Source organism: Phalacrocorax aristotelis, chromosome 7 (genome assembly GCF_949628215.1).
Source record: "Phalacrocorax aristotelis chromosome 7, bGulAri2.1, whole genome shotgun sequence".
NCBI lineage: Eukaryota > Metazoa > Chordata > Aves > Suliformes > Phalacrocoracidae > Phalacrocorax > Phalacrocorax aristotelis.
This window is the reverse complement of record NC_134282.1, coordinates 329,844-355,589: the sequence shown is the minus strand read 5'-3', so window position 1 is coordinate 355,589 and position 25,746 is coordinate 329,844. Positions and strand designations below refer to the sequence as shown.

The 25,746-nt window shown below is 43.1% G+C and overlaps 2 protein-coding genes across 4 annotated transcripts in view; one reads left to right on the top strand and one right to left on the bottom strand.

Moving 5' to 3' along the window:
• MCF2L2 (MCF.2 cell line derived transforming sequence-like 2) overlaps positions 1-25,746 on the bottom strand; it is a 191,270-nt gene that overhangs the window by 67,652 nt on the left and 97,872 nt on the right. The window contains exon 16 of the mRNA XM_075098389.1: positions 24,059-24,147. Within this exon, the coding sequence (XP_074954490.1) occupies positions 24,059-24,147 (89 nt within the window). The remainder of the gene's footprint in view (positions 1-24,058; positions 24,148-25,746) is intronic.
• B3GNT5 (UDP-GlcNAc:betaGal beta-1,3-N-acetylglucosaminyltransferase 5) lies at positions 1,730-22,863 on the top strand. 3 transcript variants are annotated; one of them, XM_075098393.1, is made up of 2 exons: positions 1,730-1,822; positions 18,300-19,877. In XM_075098393.1, exon 2 carries the CDS (start codon positions 18,642-18,644, stop codon positions 19,776-19,778), a length of 1,137 nt encoding a protein of 378 aa, XP_074954494.1. In that variant the 5' UTR covers positions 1,730-1,822; positions 18,300-18,641; the 3' UTR covers positions 19,779-19,877. The 3 variants fall into 3 exon arrangements, with proteins under 3 accessions (XP_074954494.1, XP_074954496.1, XP_074954495.1); XM_075098395.1 differs by having other exon boundaries at positions 1,781-1,940; positions 18,300-22,863; XM_075098394.1 differs by lacking the exon at positions 1,730-1,822 and adding an exon at positions 2,765-3,280.

The window sequence follows — 25,746 nt, the reverse complement described above, 5'->3', positions numbered from 1 at the left end:
GCTGGCCTCCTAACATTAAAAATATTAAGTTAAAACTGCATACTTATATTCATATTTGCTTGAAGCATAAGTGAGTCATGGTTTGGTTTTGGTTGTTGTTTTGGTTTTTTTTACAGTCAGCTGTGGAAGGAAGAATCCAGCTGCTTTTTTTTTTTTCCCTCTGGTTTACGGATTGAAACTGAAAATGGAAGCAGGAAAAAATGGCATGACCAGCCAAGACACTGGTGTTCTAGAGTTTTTAAAGTGTCTATCATTAAGAATGTCTCCTTCTGAAAGGGACCATTTTATCACTGATAAATGCTCGAATCAGATGACACCTAAAAGTAAGAACGAATAATGAACTTATGAGAAAAACCATTCGTGAAGTGGGGAAGGGATCAGCAATTATCTTCTTGGTAAGAAAAATTAATGATTCTTTGTTTATAAGGTTATTTCTACAGCCATTTAACCACTGCTTAGATAACATGCCAGATTTACACAAGGGTCTACAAACTTTTCCTGCTAGGGTGAACTGCCAATTGTAAAGAACTCTATTTTGTCTTACTGTAGAATCAAACAGGCGAAGAGAAATCTGGGAAGGCTGCTCTAAAGTGTTTGGTCATGTTAAGTCATACAACAGGAGAAAGGAGATATCAGGTGAAAAAGTCCTTAGGCCTTGAACTTTCCCCAAACAAAACCTGTATTACAAAGCAACACATCCTTCGGTGGGATTGTTAACTGCTCAGGTCTACTTCCTCACCCCACAGAGATGCTGTCAGATTTATGGCTGTAAAGTGACAGACACTAATTGTCATGATATGCAACAATTAAAATTCTATGAAGTCAATGATGAGGTAAGGAATGATTCAGATCAACCACAGTCATGTGAAAGAATGGAAGATACACAATGGGCTTGTGTTTGACATTTATATTCAGTGAGAAATCTCAGATTTCCAATAAACCATACAAGGCACAGCATTATAGCGGCTATTTGACTTAATTTAAATGAGCTTTTTTTTAAACCTATTTTTTCTCTTTACAAAATTTTTGCAAAAGTGTATTTAAAGAAAGCACGTTCATAGCACGGCTATTCTTTAACTTCCATCTCAGCCTACAAACCACAGAGACAGACTTCTTATTGATGTACTTCTATTAATCAGGGATTCCCCTCAAGACGATGCAAATAAGTCACCAAGGTTTGTGGGGAAGGTAAATGAGGAAAAACTCCTAAAACCCACTCTTCCTTCCTCCTCTGAGGATTTCCAACAAGAACGTGAAGTGAACGTTTCACTGTGACCTACGAACTAACTACCCAACAATAAGATGTTATTTAGCACCTCGGAGACTTAGAGCACCAGTTCGCTAAACTTTTTTACCGTGTTCCCTATGACACTTTTAAGACAGAAGTAACTTTGTACTTCGAAAGAGCATTACTTTCCGCACTTTGCGCGTCATTGCAAGACACCGTTTCCCCACATCCCACGCTGCCGTCTCATACACATCACGCCTTCGGGAGAGAGGAAGAGGCAGAGGCAAAAACAAATCATCTCAATCCGGCACGCCGGGCGTACGGGCAGTGCCACAGACACCCGGAGCCGCGGGCGGGCAGGGCGTTTATAAGCGGCGGGGCGCCCGCACGGAGCCGGCAGCCCGGGGCCGGTCCCGCAGAGCGGGCTCGGCGCAGGGGGCGGGGCGCAGGAACGATTGGCTCCCCGCGCCCAGGGATCCTGCGTGCCGCCGTGAGCGGGGCGGCCCGAGCGCGGGCTGGCGGCCGCTGCCGGCGGGGCCGCGCCTCTTCCCCGAGGAAGGCGGCGGAGGAGAGCAGCCCGGCACCGTGCGTGAGGTACGCGACCCCGCGCCGCCCTGCCTCTCCCCCGCGTCCCCTCCGCTCGCTCGTCTGTTCGCTCGCAAAGAGCAGCTGGGCTGTTTCCCTCTCCTTTCTGCGTAAAGCGAGTACCTGGGTAATTAAAATCAGCGAAAATATTCTGTTTTCTTAATGCCTTTTTCTCCTCTCTGTCTGGCTTCAGGGATTGTAAGGAGGAGGGTGTCTCATTTCTCCGCTTTTCGAGACTTGCGGTTCCATGGTTTGGGCAAACAAGTTTTCCAATGCTTTGTTTAAAAGGCTTGTGCTACACACCGCAGCCATTAACTCCGTACGCGATCGCCTAGCCCATGCCTTCAGGGTTTTGTCGGAGTTTGGGACTTCAAATTTCGGTGATAAACGAGACCCAAACTTCAGTGCAGTTTTAATGTCTGTTTTGTGTAGCCTTATAGGAGATTCCCCCCCCCCCCCCCCCCAAAAAAATATAAAAAATCTCTGATCATTGTCTGGAAGTCGATTATATTCCTTAAAAAAAAGGCACAAAAGCCTCAGTTGTTTTGTGTTTTGGGGTTTTTTTTTTTGTGTGGCCTTTTCAGGGTCTTTCTCATACCGTGAACCGTAGAGGGAAAACTCGCAGCCACTCGGGCACTGCGAGATAACAACCCATTCAAACGCAGCGCAGTTTCCTCCCGCCCCTTGATCCGGCGGCCCCTCTCGGGTTCCTCTTTCTCCAATTTTTATTTTTTTTAATTCCCCTACAGGAAAAGTGTTCGGGGTTTTGGTTTGCGGCTTTTTTTTTTTTTTTCCCCTCTTTCCCCTCAAGCGTTCCCACCCAAGAAACTCGCAAATCCGGCTCGGAGTTCCTTCGCTCAGCCCTGGTTGCAACACGGGGACGCACCCCGAAAGCGTTGCGGGAACCCTCCCGCCCTGGCCTCGGTAGCGCTCTCATTAGCGCTGGGCGTTGCTCTTCGCGGTGGAAGCGCGCACGGAGGCTGCCTGCCGCCCGCGGGAGCAGCCCTCTCCCAAACTGTTTTTGAGGACATCGTAGGAAAAAATCGGCTTGAGAAAACGCATTGGGCTAAAGGGAGGAGATACTGAACGCTTTTAGAAATAGTGTTTGCGCTAAGCAAAGCTTTAAAAAGGCCCCCCCTTTTTTTTTTTCCTTTTTTTAATCGCTTGTGCTCTTTGGCCGGGCCACGGTCTCTCCAGCCGCGTAAGCCGGAGGCGGCGGACGGGCGTGCCCGGCTGCCGGCGGGGGGTGTGCGAGGGGAAGGGCCGGGCGGCCTTCCTCCTTTGTTCCCCGAAGGGGCGCCCGCCGCCGCATGGCTGGACGCTGCCCTCTCTGCCCCGCTCCCCCTCCCGGGCTGCTCCCGGCTCGGCGCGGATGCCCCGGCGGCCGGGGCGGTGTGAAAGCTAACCATCGATTTGCGCTAATTTCAGGATCCGGGGGGCATGTGCCTGGAGGCCGCTCCGCAGCCGGTGGGTGAGGCGCGGCGGCGGCGGGGGGCACCCCAAGCCCGCGCCCGCCAGTGCGAGTTCCGAGGGGCTCCGAGGCTCCCGGGTTTCCGAGGCTTCTGGGAGAGCTGGGGATGTTGGCGGCGCCGCGCCGGGGGCGGGTGTGGGGCGCACGGGGCAGAGCCCCGGGCCCGGCGGGCGGCCGTCCGGAGCCCCGCTGGCGAGCGGGGCGGCGGGGGCCCGACAACGGGGGTGAGGTGCATTCAGTCACCCGCGCTGTACGGGGCATAGGGAACACCTGAGCTTTTTAGAAGTGGCTTTAACTGCCTCTGAGCAACTCCTGGGAGTCTCTCTAGAGAGGGGAGGCTAGCTTTACTCCAATGTAAGCAACTAAATTAAGTGCAGGGCAATGATTAAAAAAAAAAAAAAGCCTGTAATTCTATTCTGGCCACACAAAGCAGTGGAGAACTCAGTGCGTGCTGCTTTCTTGTGCTGCAGCATCCTCACCTAGTGACTGCTGAGGCTTATGCCTGGGGATCTCTTAGGAGTGGTGTTGAAACTGCTAGTGCAGCTGTTGGAATGTATTTTGTATGGTGCTGTCTTGCTCTCACTTCCCTTCCCCAGTTCTTTCATTTCTCCTAGCAGTTGGAAAGGGAGAAGTATGGGCTTGGCAAAGGGAGAAATTATTTTGAAAATGGGAAAATATTTGAATTCTAAGGGAGTATAAACGCCAGCTTTTTTTTTTTCCTTGTTGAGCAGGGCAGGAGATGTTAGATCACTGTTAATAACAACATTGAATATTCTAGCAGTGTCCCAGAAGGCTGGCCTGTCACATAGAGCTGAGCGTTGCTCTGGTATTACGGGATTTACTAGTTGTTCTGCACAAATTAGAAGCCCACCGTCTGTGGTACACAGAAATTTAGAGTATCAGTGAAAATGTAGGTTTTTTCACTGGTAAGGTTTTGGGTTTTTTTTCTGCTTAGAAGTGTAATCACAGTATCTGCGTACTAGTTATCTTCCACTGAGTGAATCAAAACTGCATCACCTTCTGCTTTCTCTAAGATCCTAAATTATTCAGAAGGAAGCTAGTTGCTCATGCTGCCCAGAGCAGTAGTTGGGACAGTGTCTCAGACATCTGCCCAAACTGGAGTAGTGAGTGCTGAAGCTAGGACTGGTAATTCACCTACAGGTTAGGGAGAAGCATGTGGGAAACCCTGCAAGTCATCACTTACTTGAAATGCCAGTGGCTGATGTGTTCAGTGTTACTCTGCACCTACAGTGTTACAGCATCTAGGATGCACTAAGCGTTGCCTCAACTCCCACAGTTATCAGTCTATGCCAGAGTTGCCTAGGTAATCCTTTAACGTGAAGATGTCGCCTATAAAAGTATAGAAGTACTGAGGAGGTTTTGTTGTTGGGAAAAACTTGCTGTGGTTTTGCTGTTACTGCAGCAGGCCTGCTCGGCCCTGAACTGGCAGAATGTGGTGGAGGGAAACAGAAAATGATGGATTAGCATTGTACTACTAGCTCGTCCTTCCATATAGCACTTGCAAAGTTTAGTATAAAGTACCTTCCTCAGCTTCCTAGGACATGCACACCTCAAGTGAGGCTGATTATTCAGCAGACCTTAGCGATAACTAATCTTTACATTCCAGTGGAAAGCAGCATGGTTCACCTCTGTCAGGTTGGCTGGAAATGACAGCAGGATTTTCCACTCATACAGGAGACATTGTGTATTTGGAATCTCTGCAACATTTGGGAAATTAGGGTCAAGATCCTGAATTGAGGTCTGTGCATTCCTGAGTCTTCAAAGACTGAAATAATAGTCACAGACACTTGAGAGGCTTCCCCTCTTTTGTAATTTTGCAAATTGGGCATTTGCCCTTGGCAGCAAGGGGGTGGAATACTCTAGAAGGGTCTTTGAAAGATGACACTTGACTGAAATTCTATAGTCAGTGGGAAAACCACCACAACACATGAGAATAGGATGATGAAACAACCCCTTCGCTTTGGAATTGCAGCTTTTTAGAATGAACCTGTACCAGTCCTGAAGTCTGCCTGTTGCTTGGGTGGCTGCATAGTCTGATCTTCAATCTAGATGGAATGGTGGCTTGGAGGTATTGCTGCTACGTGCCCAGATAACTCAGAATATCTAACAGATCTGAAGACTGCTTAAACAGCCTGTGGACAGATGACCTTGAAAGAAGGAATGATGTTGTAAGCAAAAGCGACTTATTCTGAAGGACTGTTAGAGAGGGACGTATGTCTACATATTGCTAAGACCACAGACCATAGGAATTCCTGCCTTGTAGTCCAGAGCAAGTTTGCTTGCTGCAAACCAGTTTCATGAGGTCAAGCTTGACTGTCTGGTACCGTCTCCAGATTGCTGGATGTAGTCTTAAACTTGAATAAAAAGTAACTTAAAACTCCCAGGAATGCTGCCATGCTCTGAAGGTATGCTGTCACCTTCCAGGTGCAGCAGCTCAACCTTACCAACTCAGATGCAGCAACTTTGAAAGAACTCCTTTTGTCAACACAGATCATATTGTTGGAGGTGCTTTGGGACATATCAGCAAAGGAAGGGATTTTAGCTAGTCCTCTGCATTTAGAGCTGAGGAAAGTTGCTTCAAATTGAACTTACTCTTGGCCCATTAAGTGACTTCCTGCCGTTGCATTCTGCAACTTTAGTTTCACTTCTGCCAAGACCTGAAGAGGCTTGTGTTGATTGACTTAGACTGTCCTTTTGTCTTTGGGCAGGAAACTTAGAGCCTTTCTTGTTCTTTAAACTGCTACTCATACACCACTGCAGCTGCCCCACCCCAGTGCTCAGTTAGTTGTGTTTTTCCATGGAATGCGAAACAGACTGAGGATGGATGGATTTTCTTCTACTTGACTTGGTTAACTAAATGAAGATTAGTCTTTCACTTCGCACTATATACTGGGGTGTGTAATCCATGTGTTCTGCTGTTAAGACCAGACAAAGTGCTTTTGCAGCTCTTTCTTGTAACTTTCCTGACTTTCAGTAAAATATTTATTCATTACACTTTTAGTAGGACACCCTTACAGTGGGTAATAGGAGTGGCAAAGGTACCATACTTAGATCTAATTCTTTTCTGAAGTTCTGGCTACTTTGTCCAAAAGACCTGAGTGAAGTCCTGTGGTAATTACAAGTACTGACTTTCTATTCATTTGTTCTCAAATATCAACTTCCTAGAATGATCAGTCTTCTTTAATGGATGTCTTTGTTTCTCCTTCTGCCTTAAGTCATTCCTGTCCTGTAAGCTTCTGCTCCCATCTTCATAGCTTCCTTCTGGAGCCCACAGACTGGTGTTTTGTAGTCTGTCTCCCAGTGAATTCCATTTGTAGTTTCTACCGAACTCTATTTCACTAAACTGTCCTCACAGCAGTTCTTAATCTGGTGCTGTATGTATGCTAGTGCTGTATGTAGTTCAGTTACGTTCTTGGTCTTATATTAGTCTTGCACAGAAGTGTGTGTGTATATATATACAACAGACATGTTTTTTTATATATGAAGATATTATTTTTACTGGCTCTTGATGTTATTAGTGTGATTTACTATCCATTTCTCCTAAACAGAGACAAGTAGAATCATAGAATGGTTTGGGTTGGAAGGGACTTTTAGAGGTCATCTAGTCTAACCGCCCCTCAGTGAGCAGGGACATCTTCAACTGTATCAGGTTGCTCAGAGCCCTGTCCAGCCTGACCTTGATTGAATGTCTCTAGGGACGGGGCCTCCACAACCTCTCTGGGCAACCCATTCCAGCACCTCCCCACCCTCAGTGTAAAAAATGTCTTCCTCATACCTAGTCTAAATCTACCCTCTTAGTTTAAAACCAGTACCCCTTTTACAATCACAACAGGCCTTGCTAAAGAGGTTGCCCCCATCCTTCCTATAGTCCCCCTTTCAGTACTGAAAGGATGCAATAAGGTCTCCCCACAGCCTCTTCTTCTCCAGGCTGAACAACCCCAGCTCTCCCAGCCCAGCCTCACAGCAGAGGGGCTCCAGCCCTCAGAGCATTTCTATGGCCACTCTGGCCCTGCTCCAACAGCCCCGTGTCTGTCCCGTGCTGAGGAGCCCTGAGCTGGAGGCAGCGCTGCAGGGGGGTCTCACCAGAGCAGAGGGGGAGGACCCCCTCCCTCGCCCTGCTGCACACGCTGCTGGGGATGCAGCCCAGGGCATGGTTGGCTTTCTGGGCTGTGAGCACACATTGTTGGCTCATGTCCAGCTTTTTATCCACCAGTATGACCAAGTCCTTCTCTGCAGGGCTGCTCTCAATCCCTTCATCCCTCAGCATTTATTGATATTGGGGGGTTGTCCCAACCCATGTGCAGGACCTTGCAGTTAACCTTATTGATCCTCATGAGGTTCTCACAGGCCCACCTCTCTAGCTTGTCCAGGTCTCTTTGGATGACATCCTGTCCTTTTGACCTGTCAACTGCACCACTCAGCTTGGCGTCATCTGCAAACTTGCTGAGGGTGGACACGATCCTGCTGTCTTAAGTCATTGATGAAAACATAAAAAGCACTGGTTCCATTATGGGCCCCTGAGAGACACCACTTGTTACCTGTGGTCTCCATCTGCACACTGAGCCATTGACCACTACCCTCTGGATGTGAGCATCCAACCACTTCCTTATCCACCGAACAGTCTACCCATCAAATCCATATCTCCCCAATTTAGAGAGAAGCATGCTGGGGCGGGGGGACGACTGTGTCAAAGGCCTTACAGAAGTCCAGATAGATGACATCTGTGCTTCCCTTGTCCACTGATGCAGTCACTCTGTTGTGGAAATCCACTAGGTTGGTCAGGCAGGACTTGCCCTTGGTGAAGCCATGCTGGCTGCCTTGGATCACCTTCCTGTGCTCCATGTGCCTTAGCATAGCTTCTAGGAGGCTCTGTTCTATGATCTTCCCAGGCACAGAGGTGAGGCTGACAGGTTGGTAGTTCCCTGGGTCCTCCTCTCTACCCTTTCTGTAAAGATGGGCACAATGTTTCCCCTCTTACAGTCCCCAGGACCTTCACCTGACTGCCATGACTTTTCAAATATGGAGAGTGGCTTGGCAACTACATCAGCTAATTCCCTCAGGACTCAGGGATGCATCTCATCAGGTCCCATAGACTTGTGTATGTTCAGTTTCCTCAGGTGGTCATGAACCTGCTCTTCCTTCAGAGTGGTGGGAGGGGCTTTACCCTCCTGGTCCCCATCTTGTGGTCAATTGACTAGGGAGGGGTGAGGAGGTTACCAGTGAAGTGAGGCAAAAAAGTTGTTGCGTACCTCAGCCTTCTCCTCATCTGTTGGTACTAGGTCACCATTCTTGTTCATCGGGGTGGGGGGAGTATGCTCTCTCTAACCTTCCTTTTCTGGTACTTCTGGTTAAACGCAAATGCACAAGTTTATTAATTTAACTGACAAATAGTGTAGTCTTTAGAGAAATCTCACTGCTTATTAAACATGTTGGGAGTGTTTTGCAGGTCCTTTGTTTGACTTCCCTTATCTGATTTGAATCTTGAAGCTAGACGAGGAATTCTTTTAGTTCTGTGGCTTGTTAAGGCCAATGACTTGTTAGCAGCTCTCAGTGAGGCTCCTTCAACCATGGTAAACTAGAAACTGCAGGATGTGGTTCTTAAGCTGGTACAGCTTACTGTATTGTCACATTTCTCATAAGTGCATGTGAGGGGTGTTGGTTCTTTTCACTTTTCTGCCATGAGCCTGTGCTGTTCCTGCTCTCCATATTTCATAATAACAAAAAGCAGATGAGTGTCTCCTGTTCAATCCCTGGCCTTGTTGCATTGCAGAAAAGGCTGCAGAAAAGGCCAAAATTCTCCTTGGTTCCCAGAGAAGTAGGAGAGGATTAATGGAATTCATCCCACCCAGTTTGCAGACAGGCTTAAACAAAGCCTGGAACTGCTACTATTCCAGCCAGTCTGCAGCTCCTTTGAGGCTTTCCTCAAACTACATGTACGTACCTCTTAACATAATGCTTCTAGCATGTTTATTCAGTTTCAGCTTTAAAACTCTTTAGGGCTTTCTTATGCCAGTGAAGGCTCTGAATGCTTTCAGAATTGCAGTCTGGAAGTTAGGACTTAAAGAAATGGACAGTCTGTGTTTGCTGTTTCTAGATAATGATTTGTCTAAAGTTAGGGCGACTCTTTAATTGAATTCAAGGTGCTGTTTATGTAACTTATATTTTTAATGAATTTAAAGTTCTTTATCTTCTGTTGGTGTCTTGAATGACTAGTACTTCATGCTTCTATAAAAGATGCATATATATAGACTTCATTTTTACACTTTGTTGTGCAAAGTGTTGAAACAGTTTTAGCAAACTAGTGCAGAAGTCTTGGGAATTAATCTCTTACGGTAACTGAAGTACAAATGCTAAACAAGAAGAGACTCTGGCAGATGGACCTCTTGCTTGAGTCAAATTTATCAATAGGAAATTAATCTAAGAAGACAACCCACTAGATGAGATTATCTAAGAACCAGACAGGGTCATTAATAACCCTCCTCTTCTTCCCTCAGCCCTGAGTAGAATACAACATTTCTCTCTTCAGCCTAAGAGTTGCTGGCAGCTATGTACAGTAGTGAACAGGAGGGGGTGAGAATGAACGAGTGATGATTATGTTAAGGGACAAGGGAACAGTGCGCAATGAATATCTATTCTTAAGTGCTTGTAGATCTATGGGTGTAAGGAAAGCTGAAGTGGCTTAAGCAATATTTGCTCTTGGTGATCTCAAAAGGAAGGCCTTTAAGTATTGTGGTAATGTCAGCTCTGCAACACTTGTGGGGGTGATGAGCCATTATAGCATCATCTTAAAGAGGTTCTCTTCCTTATGATTTTTTTCACTCAGCAGAAAGCTCATCTTTTAAATTTAGTTACATATACAGATGCTTTCATAGATATGATAGAAGTATTGTTTTTCTCCATAGAGCTGCTTCTGTTTTAGGATGATCCTATAGTTGCTTTAAGAGGGCTATCTTAAATTACTAGGAGACCTTTGTGTACAGGTGTGTGCTTTGATTGAGGTATTTGACTGGGCTTCATAAGTTCCAGCATGTTTTATCATCACTGGTGTAACCGAAGGGGGGGATGGGGGCATGACACGACAAAACCCACCACACACCAATGCTTTGTCTGGCACAAACTCCATCCACATTCTAATCTACAAATTGAACTTCACATTTTTCTGTCTTCCTGCCTTAGTGCCTACATGTTAGTGACGCACGTAACATCCACATTTCAACTGTAAATGCTTGCTGCAATATGGGAGACCCATCTGGAGTTTGATGCTGAACTGGGATCATAGGCTAGAGTATTGTCTGAGGAAGAGGGATAGAGTGGAGAGCAGATGAGAGAAGATGTAATCTGGAATGAAAAGCTTAAAACATGGAACTAGAGTAGTAATATCTATCATGGTTTAGACTGAAAACAGGCGGCAGAAAGCATTAGTGATTAGGTGGGGATGTGGTGGTGTAGCTTTTCAACTTTAACATGTTATAAAACAGGGATTCAGCATTAATGTGTAACTAGAGAATTTCCGTTCTCTTGTCTTCCAGTATTGACCTTTGGACTGGATCCTTAACTGATTGATATTTCATAATTGTTTTCTCTAGTATGGGGAGTCTTCAGCCTTCATTTTCAGTCAGCCTTCAGCTCTAAGATTGCCATGTGTAATGGGATGTCCTTCTTGCAAGGTTGTCTGAAATACACTTTTGTAAAGAGGTGAATACACTAACGCGGGATAGAAAGCAGTAGCAAGCTAGCTCTTTTTGTAATGCCTTTTGTGGTCCTCACCCACTTTTGCAGGCAAGGTGTATTTATAATATTCTAAGATTAAATGATACATAGTCACTAGATAATTATTTACACTAATTGTACAGAAGGTTCCAAATACGAACAGAAATGACTTGCTATAAAACTGGGGGCAGGTTTTCAGGTTATAAAAAGTCTTGACTGAAGTCTGACTCTGAAGCAGAAAGATTAATGCAGCGTTAATGGTTTTGATACTTAAGCTCTGCCATCCACACTTGAGGGGGTAATGTTAACAGCTGCATTTAATGTGCTCTTCCCATTTGCTACATATTTTTGCCTTAGTACATGGGAGTTGAAAGGAATGTGTACCGATCTGGCATGTCTTTAAATACTGGCATGTCTTTAAATACTGGCATGTCTTTAAATACTGGCATGTCTTTAAATACTGGCACTGTAAAAGTGAAATTACATAAATGCAGGCTACTGTTCAGCATAGCATTAGAGCTCATCACTGGCATCTCCCAAAACACATGTGATGGGTTGTATAACAGGTACCATTCCGGCCTTTACAGCTGTGTCTTAAAGCTTCAACTTGCCTGCATTGTGTGGAAGTACTTAGTCACTCAGAAAATGAGGGCATTCGGCCTCAATCGTGTCACTGTCAGACTCTGAAACTTCAGAATATTATCTTTACTGTCAGTACAAAGAACTGGCTCTCTTCACCCAATCTGCTGCACACAAAGCAAAATAATTTCATGTTGGTCCTTGTGTGTTTTGTGGAAAAAACCTTCAACTAAATGACTCGTATTTTGGAGGCTTTCATTCTGTAAAAGGCCGTCCTCCCTTCTAGCTTGTACGGGGAAGAGTCTACAGCAGATAGAGTAGACTGCAATTTTCAGTTGCTTTAACCGAAATGTAGACTGCTGCTTGAAAGATGTGATCCTGCTCCTCACCTGCTATCTGCACAGTAGCAATTTCAGGGTACTGATCCTGATGAAAGCAACTTATGAAGGCAAGTCTGTCTGTTCTGGCAGATGTCTCCATTTAGGTTTGCTTGTAGCAGTGCGAAGCTTGCTGCTCCATTGTTAGGGGAAACTGAAGAAGTCACTCTTTTCCACTCAGTAGTTACAGCAAGGGCAAAACCTCTGTAGAATCTAAACCTCTGCTGGCAGTTAGCTGTTTCCTGGTAATGTGAAGCATTTACAACCTGCTTCAGCCCTGAAGGAGTTGAAATGCTTTACTCAATTGCTATCTAATGCTTTGCCATCCTTTTGAATTTCTCTGCCAAAAATTACTTCAGCGATTGCCCCAGCACTTACAAGCGTTATACATCAATGAGAAGCAGTAAGTGGTTGCAGCTTTCAATGTCTCATTTTTCAACATGCTGCTGTAGTTATTTCTGACACAAAGCTCCCCTGGAAGAAGCACTGTACTTCAATGCTTTTTTTTTTTTTTTTTTAATAAGGGGACTGCTCTTGACTGAGCAATTTCAGAATCATTTAAAGAGTTCATGTTTTGGAAGGTGTTGGATGTTCACCTTGTGAAAATCAGGTGTCTCTTCAATCTGAGAAGTCCTCAATGCATGCACAAAAAGCATCTAAGAATGCTGATTCTATCACCCCAGGAAACTGTACTGTGACCGCAAGTTGGAGGCCAGCTAAAGAACTTGCAGGCAAAGCCTGCATGTGAGATTGCAGAAGATGGGTTAAATGTTCTTGAAACAAAATTTTCAAAGCTGCTGTCAGTCATCCCTGCATTAATGCTCCTTATTGATGCAACATCCATGACCTGACTTTTCATGACAGGAACTTTTCATAGATCTTCATAGCAATAGTCTGTTTCTTTTTGTTAATCCCGTTGTCACTGTGACCTTATTTTGCTACGGGATACTGTCTGAATTGACTTCTGTTTCTCACCAGTTTTGTACAGAACAAGGAGTAACAGTGGAGGTTTTGACATTACTTGAAATTTTCTTTGCTTGTGCTTTCTTTCTGTCTTGGTGCTCACGAACTATGTAGGAAGGCAGGCTTAGCTATAAGTACCTTACTGCATCTTTTTTTGCTTAAAATGACCTCTGTCACTATGGCAGGAAAACCTAGAAGTGGGTGTAACGTGCTCAGTGTTTCTCTTCGGTTTTCTTTTGCAATACAGCTCATACGTAAGAGGAACTTGAAGATTAGTTTCAAAGCAACTTCTTAATGTATAAGAAGTTCTTCAAATACGGGGGAGTGAGGAAGGAGGACATAGGCCAGGGTAGAGATGACAGCATATAGTGTGACTTGTGAAGATGTGTCAGCACTGAAAAAACGGTAAGAGGAACCTCGTGGCTAAATCTGCAAGCAGCAGTGTTCATTCAGGCTTTGCTCCCATTAACTTAGGCACATACTTTCTTACCTTATAATTAGTCAATCAGAAGGGAAAATCTTGATAAACATCTAATTTTGTGCTTTGATGGCTTATTTGGTGTGCTAACTTGACTAGATTTCCTTTGGTCTTTTGGTGTAAGCAGTAAGTAAATCAGTACTGCTGGAGATAGAAGAGTTCAATTTCTTAGGAATTATAACTGTTTAAATTGCTCAGAAACAAAACTTTGCAAAAGTTTTAAATTCTACTTAACAAACAAAACTCTCAAACATGCCAAAACATGTTATTTGAACCCTGTAGCTCCTTTCTAAACAGATTTTGAAAAGCTTCAGGAAAATCCAACCCACTCTTCAGGATTGTCTCACTGTTATACTAGGCTTGACAAATCTGTCTGAGTTTAAATCCAGGCAGTGCTAATCTTAGTCCCTGCAGCTTTAGCTGCAGCATGTCTGCTTCTGTCACCTCCGTGGTTGGGCACATTCCTTCAGTGCTGAAGTAGTGGTGTTGCAGTTTAGGTCCATGTCATATCTGAAGTATTCCAGCAGGATGGAGCATCTCTGCCATGTGCCTTATATCCCCCTCTGCTATCAAAGAAGCTGATCTGGAGTAGCTCATGTGACAGGACTATCCCAACTTTAGAACAAAAGCCTGTCGTAGGGCTTCGAGTTTTCTGTAGTGACACAGAGCCTGACAGTAGCCTTAGAACTGAAAAGACTGAAAGCTTTAGAAACAATGTATGTTACATCTGGTTCTACAAAAGCAACCCTTGAGTCCCTTTGGTAACTTAGGTTAGGCTCTAGATATAGCTTGACCTGAATTAACCACTTTCTGATAGTTTCTTCAGGGTTTCTTTTTGAGAGGAAGAGGTTGGGAGGAGCTGAATTTGGCTTGTTGAGCAACTAGATAAGGTCCAGAGCTGTTGCAAGCTGTGGAAGGTCTGTGTAGTGAGGATGAGAGGGCAGGGTCTGGGGGAAGAGTGAATGTAAGGCTGTCCCCAGCTGGCAGCAGTAAGCTTTTGATTGAGCTCAACCATCATGTGGAACTACATCCTTAAATGAAGTGGCTCTTTGGCACAGCCAAGGACAAGACATGGACATAAAGATCAGCGGCTCTTCAGATGACTTCTCTCTGAAACTAGGTAATGTTTGAGGTGTTCTTTCTTGTAGCTCTTATGAACTTTCTTTATCCAAGAGTTGTTGATGTGAAAGGGACAGTTGCTACAAGCTGATAGTAGAAAATTTCTGGAATATCCTGCATTCCCTGGGAAAGCTACATTATGATCTTTGTCCTAAAATACATGTTATGCAGGGATGTGGTATATCAAATCTATTACAGATTAATTGAAGCCTAGCGTGTGTATTGTACCACATGACAAAATTTGTGGAGGGGAGTTGTGGGGTGTTCTTTCTGGGCAGTCTCAGTTGGTCTCTCTTGGGTTTAGGTTTTTATCAGAAAGGTGGTAGTTGGAAGAAATGTCCATTCTGGAGTGTCTTTTGTGTGAATGTTTTCTCTTCATGGCTCTTCCTGTGAGGGTCTGTCTCGCTGGTGTTTCACGTCTCAGGTGTCTGTGTGTTTCTTTAGGGTCTCGTCTCAGTGGACTTTCCAAAACTGTTCTACTTCTACCCTGAAACTAACTTCATACGGGCTTTTTTCAAATATTGACTTCTGCAGACATTTAAAGTAGATCCCTAAAGATCTGCTTTTCCACAGTGGTCACTCTGCAATCGAGTTTGCATAGCAAACTATGCTAGCTCCACTTTCATCCCAGAATATATACTGAATGCAAAACAGAATTGTAAGCAGTTGCTACATTCAAATGACAGTCCTGCTCTTAGGGATACTGCAAGGTTAATTAACAAACTCCTTTAGGAAAGGTAGGGTTGCTGCAGGGTGAAAAAAGCTTGCAGTACTTGCAACTGGGGGAAGACCACATACAGCTGTGAATCTTAAATCTACTGGAAAAGAAGGTTGCTATGGGAACTGTGTATGGGTTCTTGGTTCTCCCAGTCTCTCTCCAATGTCAGAGTGGATCTAAAAACTTCCAAGCCACAAGTGAGAAAATGCACCCCAAGAGGGAAAACACCTTAATTATGGTCAGAAAAATGATGGACAAACATGGTTTTATCTCTGTTGCACGATGTTTCTGCTTGCTAGGGAGAATACATTGGTGTGTTGTTTTTCTTTTCTCAGAATTACAAGAATCAGTTGGCAGTGAATAGCCCCTGTGGTGACTCAACCTGTCCTCCTGTTAAGGGAAGGAGAGCATGACTAAGCCCAAAGGATAGGTGTTTTAAACGGGCTATACCCAGTTCTAACAATGAAAGAGACTCTACTTGTGCATTGGCACCTTCAAGGCAAATATCCAGGCATTTTTGGAGGGAGATGGGGGTGGAGGTAGGTATAGGCCTCCTGAAGTTTCATCAGTACTGGTCATCTACAACGGCATTTTAGAGTTTTACCTGAGGGGTGTGTTTCAGAGGAGGATTCTGAGTAACTTCCGTCTACTAAAGGCTGATCTAATTCCCCTGAACTAGATCAAGGAAAGGACAGACTAGACTGTTCCACCCTTTAGTCAGTTGATCTTACGGCTTGTTTTTTCTTCAAGGAGAAGCTTCAGGTTTTTTTCTAGCATTTCTGACTTCCAGGAGGGGGATGCTAGGAAGCAGAAATTTAGTTTATGCACACCTCTTGTCCCCTGCTATCTGCTCCCTAATTAAAGCTGTTTCCATGGTGATGTCTGCGTGTTTGGTTTGGTTTGTTTTTAATCTTACCTAGTGGTGATAACTGTCATGTTAAGTTAGTTTCACTGCTAGTCTTCAGTGGGCTCTGTCACTTTGTGTTTGTGGTGTTGACTGTTGTCTCCTTTTACCAGATGACATGGGCAACTGCAGACTGTTGGCAAAACATGTTAACCAAGCATAATCTAGAAAAGTTGTATTTGGTCAGTAGGATTCCTGTGCTTACCAAGGTAAACTGCTTCAAGTGGTTAAATAGATTGTCTTGTGGTCCCTTTACTGTCACAAAAGTCACCCACTATTTCAGATGACTATCTTCAGACCCACTCCTCCAAAAGGAGCTGTCAAATGTCTGGATTTCTGTAACATTCCAGCTTGTGTGCATCTCTGTGCTTCATCTGAAACAAGAGTAAGCTTTGCAATGTTCTATTGTAAAGTTGCTGAGCTTGACTCTGAGGTGCATTGTTTAAGTTCATGTTTCCAAAATAAAAAGGGTTTAAACTGACACTATAAAAATCGCTGACTTGTATTCACCAAACTGCCCATACAGCTTTTCTGTTATGCAGTACAGTCTGCAAGCCTCAGCTGCACCAATGCAGTTTCGACTTCGAGCAGCCAGTCCCCTTACTGCAGTAGATAACTACACCACAAAATTGCTCCAGGTTTTCTTATCTCTGTATAGTCTGCTGTGTTCTCATCATGCTATCTAGTTGCAATACCTCAAATGGACAAAACAGTCTCTCAAAACATGTGTGCTGCACGTAACTTCCAATGTGATAGTGAGAGCTTGTGTCCTCTTGCTGCAGGGGTTGTGTTTCTGTGCAAGAAGTGGTAGTGGGGTACCATTCCTCACGGTGCTAGTCCTACATTTTTGGCATGACAGAGAGCTTGCTCTGTTACTGGGTTTTTACATGGTCAGGTAGCTGTTCCTTCGGGCTCTTTTGGTTAGTAAACATGAGAGAGCAAGCTCTGGCTACAAGAACTGAACTTTACAAACTACAGGGCAAGAAGGCTGGACTTGGGTGTCTTTTTATGCTTTGGATTATTTTTTTTCTCCACTAAAACCTTAGTGTGTAGCAGAGATTCAGCCCTGTAGTGTTAGCTGCCTGGTCGAAACAGGTGTAGCTGTGATAGAGGGGTGCCTAAATGAAGAGTGATTTTTTTTTTTTTTTTTGTGGTCCTGTCTGGTGTAACTTGCTGCATAACCTGCCTCTTACCCTTAGCTTGGGTTACAAACAATCCCTATCTGCACCAATACAGGCCCTAAGCTGATCTGTGTGATGTTTCATAACAGGTGCCGCTGGGGCATGGTTGTAGTAGTGGCACTTTTCAGCCAACCTCAGGCTGGCTGTAGAAGTCAAAGGGCTGCTTCCCTTCAACCCCCTGCCCGTGGGGTCGAGGCAGGAGAGCAGTGCCGCCCTGGCGCTCTGTGGCCCGGTGCTGGGAAGGTGCTGCAGGAGGCCCCGGTGGCGCTACCAGCGCTGGGGCACCAAGGGCCAATACGCCAAGGGGACGACTTGGAGGCGGCACCTTCTCTCAAGGCGGAGGCCCCATGAGGAGCCGCGGGGGCGGGAGAGGGGACGGGACGGCGCTGAGGCGAGGCGGCCTGCCTGAGCTGCGCCCGCACACTCTCCAGCCAGCCGAGAGCCGGGGCTGCCTTGCTCGCCTCCTTTCCAGTCAGCTCCGGGCCCTTCCCGCCAGAGAACCTGGTCGAGGCAGGGCGGTGGTGGTGGGATAGTGGTGGTGCAGGGGACCTGTGGTGGCTGTGAGGGAGGCGAGGTCTGTTGGGCAGCTCTGGCTCCCACATCCAAGACCAGTGGCAGGACTCTGCATGGGTCTTGCTCCTTAACAGGCTGCTCAAAGGCAACTTGTAAACTCAATTATTTGTAGGGTTAACAGCAGTGGGTTTTTCTAAGAAAGAGTTTCTTGTGTCAGAACTGAAGCCTCTGTGTTAAGTTCCCCTTCTCCTTCACTTGCTTCCTGCAAGCTTGCTCTGGGCCATTGACAACCTCCAACTTGCTGCCAGTTTGGGTTTTTTTGGGAGGGGGAAGGGGAGTGTAGGTGGGTGGTGATGGGTCTGAGTAGTCAACTTATTTCCGTGACCAAACCTAAAACTGGGTATGTTAGTAACAGCTCGTTAAATTTTTTCTCCTCTCCCCTCCCCTTACAGTTGGTAGGGATTCATCTTCATGAAGGAAAGAAACTTGTGAGAAGATCCGATTTAGAACTATAGTGTTCACTTCAAGATGCCCCAAAGGGAAAATACTCATCTGCAAGTCTTATCTTCCAAAACTGTCTGCATTCTTTCAATCAAAGAAAAACGTTTTTTGAAAAAGATGACTTGTGAAATCTGTGAACGAAGCTGGCTTTACAAGGATACTGAATGAAAGACAACATGCCTTACAATGGACACTTATCTTGAAAGGGTGACGCTGTGCTCATAAACTAAAACACAGGCACTGTAAAAACACTGATCCTGAACAAGCATAAGGATTATAGAAACTGCATCAGAATGTTTGTTAACCCCAGAAGAGTCAGAAAATGCCATTTTTTTCAGATATTTGCCACTTGCTTCATACTCTGTGTCATGATTTTTTGGGGACCATTTGATAATCACATTGTGAGCCATATGAAGTCCTATTCATACAGATACCTCATAAATAGCTACCATTTTGTGAATGATAGCCTGTCTATCAACAGGGATAACCTGGACAGAGTATCAAGCTACCAGTACTTGATCAACCACAGAGAGAAATGCCAGCAGCAGGATGTGCTTCTCCTGTTGTTTGTGAAGACTTCTCCCGAAAACCGTCATCGGAGGGATGCAATTAGACAAACTTGGGGTAATGAGAAGTATGTTCGTTCTCAACTTAATGCCAATATTAAAACTCTTTTTGCTTTAGGACGACCCACAGATAACCTGCAGCAAACACAGCGGCAAAAAGAACTTCAGCTGGAAGACCAGAAATACAGTGATTTGATTCAGCAAGACTTCTTGGATACTTTTCACAATCTTACTCTTAAATTGCTTTTGCAGTTTAGCTGGGTTAATGCCTACTGTCCTCATGCCAGGTTCATTATGTCTGCAGATGATGATATATTTATCCATATGCCAAATCTTGTTGCTTATCTCCAAAGTCTAGCACAAATGGGTGTTCAGGATCTCTGGATTGGTCGTGTCCATCGCGGCTCCCCTCCCATAAGAGACAAGAGTAGCAAATACTATGTTCCATATGAAATGTACCAGTGGCCCTCTTACCCTGACTACACAGCAGGAGCTGCATATGTAATATCAAATGATGTAGCAGCTAAAGTATATGAGGCTTCATTGACTCTCAATACAAGTCTTTATATAGATGACGTTTTCATGGGTCTCTGTGCCAATAAAATGGGAATTGTACCACAATATCATGTATTTTTTTCTGGGGAAGGAAAGGCTCCGTATCATCCCTGCATTTATAACAAAATGATGACATCTCATGGACACATAGATGATCTTCACCAGCTCTGGAAGCAGGCTACAGATCCCAAAGTTAAAAAGTTTTCATCGGGGATTTGGGGTAGAATATACTGCAGACTAGTCAATATTGTACTTCTCTGTAAACTATATTATGAGGACACATATCCTTGTTCAGCTGCATTTTCTTAATACTTGAATATCTGCGTTGAAGATCCACTGAGCCAAAACAGAGCAACAACTTTTTAGCTGTTTCTTCAACATATAATGGAAAGAGGTAAAACCTAAATGTGAATAGGTGGGGGTAGCGAGGAAAGATGGTTCCAAATTCTGTTCAGAAACTCATAATTGGAGTAGCTCTCCTATTGTACTGCAACTTTTTACGTTGTAGCCTGGTTTGTTTTTGTTTGGTTTGGGGGGTGGGGGTGGGGGATGGTGTTGTGTGTGTTTGTTGTTTTTTTAACACTCTCCAAGGGATGTAAGTCTGGATTAAATGAACTATAAAGGACTTTATTTCTAGATTTTGAAATGCTTGGTGAAAATGTCTGTTGCTTTGAACATGTCAGTAAGTCAAGTTTGGTTTTTTTAAAGAAAAGCAATGTGAACTAAGGCACATGATTAAAAAACTGCTATAGCAAAATGGAGTAGACCTTTGAAAACACAAGGAAAATAGAACGTCTGGATGAATTAGACTATTGCAGTAGTTTAAGGCAATGTAAATTGGTTACAAATATTCACCATTTCTCAGTTTCTGTGAAGCACTAAGTTTGGACCTGCACAACTGATAAACATTCAGTGCTAGAAGTGAAGACCTGCTACCATCTTTTTCTCAAAGTTCCCTAAACCTTTGAAATAGGGAAACAGTTTTGGTGCCCTCTGACTTGGTTGTTTTAAGTAACAAAGGAGCTCCCTTTAAATCAGGGCTGAATTTAAAGGATAAAAATCAAATATTACTCATGTAACTGGCTTTGATAATATCTCTGGCTTCTGAAAACTGAAGCAGTATATTTAAACCACCTAATCTCTGATAAGCAAATAAGCTAAATGAGTTTTCTTTTAGCAATGGTTCTGTTTTCCAATATTCATGGTTCTAAAGGTGAAAAGCAAGCAAAAGTCCCTGACAGTGTTACTAATAGCTAATTCAAAGCTGTTAAAGACTTTAAAAAGCAAAATTTCATGTTTGTACTAACAGAGAGGGAGGGTATTTTCTGCACAAAGCTTGACTTCACAGTGAAGGGATAGGAAGATGGTGATCCACAGAAACTAAGTACACAAATCAAAATCACTAAAATATTTCCCCTGGAGTCTTAAGCATGAGATTGTCTTTAAAATTTCAGGGCAGTTTCTATCCATAAAACCCTGTATCTTGAATATATGTCAATGTTAATACTACCTGCAGGAGGAACGAAACACCTGTGCACTGTAAATCAGGATAGATAATCAAACTCAGTGAATCTCAAACTTAAGCCATTATGAATTGTACTGTGGTGCCATATAAATATTGCAGAGAACCAGAGTTCTAGGACGTCTGCAGGCTTTTCTTGTATAGCTCACTAATGGTGTTTTTGCTGACTCTCAGGACAGATATTTTAGTTGCTAATTGCCAAACCTGTGGTAGCTCTTCCTGGGGTGGACACACAGCCCACACAAGGTACAGTCAGATATTGCTTATGAACTGATTTGATGCTGGGACAAGTTCTAGTGTGGACTGTGTCAGAAAACTACTTCTGAAAGCTTGAATGAGTCAAGTTTATCAGCAGAGCAAAAACAGTGCAAAAGCTCACAAATTATCAAGTACCTGTTGGAAATGAGCAAATTACAGGAGCAATACCTACTAGCTTTCTGTCCAAGACTAGCCTTTTTCTTCTGCCAGAAGTTTCTCACTCTGTGGAGCAGTGAGATACTTTAATCTGTGTCTTCTGACTTTACTGTAGAACAGCTATACAGGACTTGGCAGTTTTAAGCTACAAGTAGTAAACTCTTGTTTAAATAACTGCTACTGTTCTTGGAGCTGTGCTGCAGGTTTTAATGGTTTGAATGGCTCATGGTATACGTTAGCATAGACAGAATCCAGGAGTGAGCTTGCTGACTGTTCTCTAACCTGCCATTTCAGATGGATGGTAGGTAGCTACTGGAATTAAGTAAAATGTGTAACTTTCTATAATTGGTTTTCCAGAAGGAAAAGAATAAGAATGCTAACCGGACCCAAAGGTTGGGTATGTAAAGAGCCCACAAATAAATAATTTGAGTGTCAGAATGATTGAAGAATGTAACAGCTACACTTTAGAAAGAACAAATCTAGTTCATGTTCTTGCCTAAACAGATTGATTACAGTACTGAGGATGTGTGCTTTTTAAAAGAAAAAAAAAAACCACAAGACAATCCTAGATCTATATAATCTGTTGGCTTACTGAGAAATAAATGCACATTAAGAGAAAGTAGTATTCCATACTGAAGGAAAGCTGTTTCATTAGATCTCTGACCTGTTGTGAGCCATTTAAATCAACAAGCTGCACAGCAAAACTGCACTACTAGAAAAAGCCACCCTGTTCACTGTAGAGGAGAGGGTCTTCATATGCAGTATGCAACCAATATGTACCATTAAGACTAGAATTACTTCCAGCGTAACTACGTTCAGATTTATTGGTTTCACTCATACAAGCAAAGGTAAAGTAAGGTTTAAGTAGCTTAAACTTCTATAGGGTAACGACCTAGCTAACATCTTAAACTGCTTAAATGTAGTTTGCCATTATCTGAAAGACACTTTGACCATTGGAATACTTTGTTTTACAGCTGGTTTGAGTTTGTTTGGATTGTTTCTCAATCTTAAAAGGGCTTTGATATTTGTAGTATGTGTTTTCTTTTGCTGCAGTGAAAAGAAGTTGCTTGTTGAATAAAAAGGAGAGCATGAAGGCATTCCTTTCAAAAAATGGAGAAGCTAGGAAACTTATTATTTTCTGATTCTAAACACTGACTTAAGATTTCTACACCTTTATCTCAAATCTTTTTTAACAGTAGTCTTGGTGCTCCAATGCAGGGCTGTCAGGTTTTACTTCTACAAATACAACTGGCTCAGCCTCAATGGTCACTTCTCATTAAGAGTTTGACATCGTTGCACAGCACATTTATGCTAAAATTGTTTTTACCTGTTTGGTTTGCATCAGTTTCCCTTTGATATTAATTTTTATACAAAGTATTGCAATATTTATTCTTAAACTTCGCTCTGTACCACAAAGACAATTGTTTTGTAAAATTTGTTGGAATAAACAGACTTAATTTCTTTAAAAAAACAAACAACACAACAAATGTAAATATCTCCTGTTGTTTTCTTTGTAACTGACAGGCTCAGCTGTGATGTTCTTAAATTCCTTTCTGAGTTCCCTTTTATAAGAGGACTTCAGACTGCTTTTCCCCCCCCCCTTCCCCTGCTTCCTTTCTATTCTATCTTGAACCAAACCCTCTGTGGAACAAAAGGCAAAATTGGTGTTCCTAAGAAAGGAGACAGCTCAAAAATTGTTTACCAAGCTTCTAGGTCTAAAGTTGTGTAAAACCGCCGGATATTAGAAGCTTAACCGGTTGTTAATACCAACTCCCAATTTGTAAGTTTTCTGTGGGCAGTCACTCCCCAAGAGATATGTATCTATCTAAAGTTCTATTTCAGATCACACTTTCCACCTTTTGAAAGCTAGCTGATGGTTTGGAGACCAGTCATAGCATTTTCATAGGGTATAATTAAATTCAGATAGTAATAAGTTGCATTTTTGTACGTGTCTCCAATGTGTCTAGCGTAATGTATCAAGCTAGTGTTTTTAGAAATGTAGTCTTTTGTGTCAAGTAATTTCAGTGTATATCTGTGCGAGAGGGGCATAACATTGGTGTGATTGAGAATTTATACTTAAGAGAACAAAGGAAGTGTGGTTTGGCTTATGGCGGGGGGGGGGGTCGTGTTGTGTGTGGTGGGGTTTTTTGTTGTTGGTGGTTTTCTTTTTTTTTTTAATTGCTCCCTTTGGCCTAGAAACAGTGCAGTTCAACTAAATTAAACTGGGTTTTCTCAGTACTTTTTTCTTAAACTAAATTACTTCAGTATTTAATGTTTTAGAATACATCATGAAAAATCTCTGTCTCAAGACTTCGCAGAAAGGGAGATTATTGCTTACATTTAAAAAAAAATCCAGAAGCTGCTTAGGGACATATCGTCAAATATTAATATCCTGAACACAACGAGATGATCTTTAACACTGCTTTTTTGTAAATACATGCAAGGCTTATTGTAATGTTTATATTCTCATATCATGTAATTAAAATTGCAAAAAAAGAACCACCAAGCAAGCCCTCAACCCAAAACAAAAGATAAATCTTGCTTGTTTTTCCAGCTGATAGTCTATGTATAAATGCACAGCTGTAACCATTTCAGTGACTTGATTACATTCAAAAAAAAAAACCATTATACTGGCTCATGTGTGTGGCCTTACCTCCTTCTCGTTGACAAGTTCTCATCACTTTCACTCATCACCAGGACTCTGCTAGATCCTCCTTGACTAGCTTCATGCATCACTTCAATCTGAATGAAAAGGACACATTAAAAGTGAAAATACTTAATTGCTGATGCTTTCTTTAGACAACTTTAACTCTTTAAAAGAACAAAACCAAAATCCTACCTAGCCTAGTAAGTTACTGGACAAGTTAAAATAACTGAATTCCAGATGTGCAGGCTGTAAATCAATACCACCACCTCTATCTATTTTACTACTTCCTTGCTCAGTGTTGGCACAGGAGACATTCTTGACTCCAGGCAAAGTCTTTATGTTCTTTCACCATAGAAGGTGAATTATCTCCTTATATAGATAATTACAGGCATAAGTTTGTTCCTTAGATTCTGAAATACTTGTTTGGGAAACAAAGACTTCAAGTTTTCAGAATTTTTTGTACAGTGCCACATGGAGAAGTCTAGGGAAACTGTCTTGTGCTGCTGAGAAGTGTCTTTGTACTAGTAACAATATTATGTAAGACAGTGCATACCCATAAATACTGAGTACAGTATACATGTGCAAGAGCTGTCCCCAGGTTGAAATGGACTGGAGCTTTTTACATAATAGTTTGATAAACATTAACCTTCTTCCTTATCCAGTCTTGCAGAGTTGGATCATTTCAGGTGTGCTCCAGGCAAGTTTTCAGTAGTCTTTTCCTCCTTTTGCCTGCAGCTTTAAAAGTACCAAGCACTACTTGGGCTTATTCAAAGGCAATCTCTTCAAATTCAGTGAAACAACTCAGCTGCTGAGTTTGCAGTTAATCCAAGCCCATAATTAAACTCCAATGGAATCTTTAAGTTCCTGAGCACTTCCATTTTTAAGAGCTGGTTCGGGGTGGGAAAAAGCAGTGGCCTGTCTTGTATTCCATGTAGCTAAATTATTTAGCTGGTTGATGATGATGGCTGAATCCATTAATAAACTATCCTCACCTGAACTATTATCAGAACAAATAAAATACAAATTTTACACAAAAAATGGGAGGGAAGGAGAGGGGGCATAATTTGCATTGTAGTCTTGGAAAGTAGATTTAAAAGTGAACGGATGGATGTTTTTATAAAGCCTGTACCACGTTGTTGCATATACCTAACTATGGGGGAGGAATGCAACTGACTAGTTGCGTTGCTGACAAGACTACAATTAATTCCAAAGTCACTTTCTGTGAGTCTGGACGAAGGTGAGAGCAGCTGTATGTTCCTGCTCCTAACTAGATTTTATTCTGTGCTTCTTGCTGAAGTTGTAGGCTGGTTTGGCTACATCAGAAAATGGATTGAATTTTATCAGACTGAATTGAATCTTATCAGCTTTAGGGGAAAAAAAGGGCAAATGTATGAGTAAGTCAGGGGTATGGACAGCAGAAGAGTTAGGGTGAAGTAGCTTGCGTTATATCATAAGTTAAAATTAAACACTACAGTTGTGCCGGGTAGACACTTGATACATTTTAAGCTTTTTGTGCCTCAGGGTAATACTATTCCTCCCCTTTTTCACCTAAATATTCTCATCCCCCCGAGGGGTGGGGTGGAACTAAAACAAGTGGTTCTGATCTGTGTGGAATTTCTGCACTAACAGGATTAAACCATTTTTAAATATTTAGGCCAAAGTAGCACATCCATGTATTGGCTATTACTGGTGTA

Bases quoted from the DNA above. Each gene is read 5' to 3' on its own strand.
- B3GNT5 (XM_075098395.1), top strand. From the start codon at position 18,642: ATGTTTGTTAACCCCAGAAGAGTCAGAAAATGCCATTTTTTTCAGATA.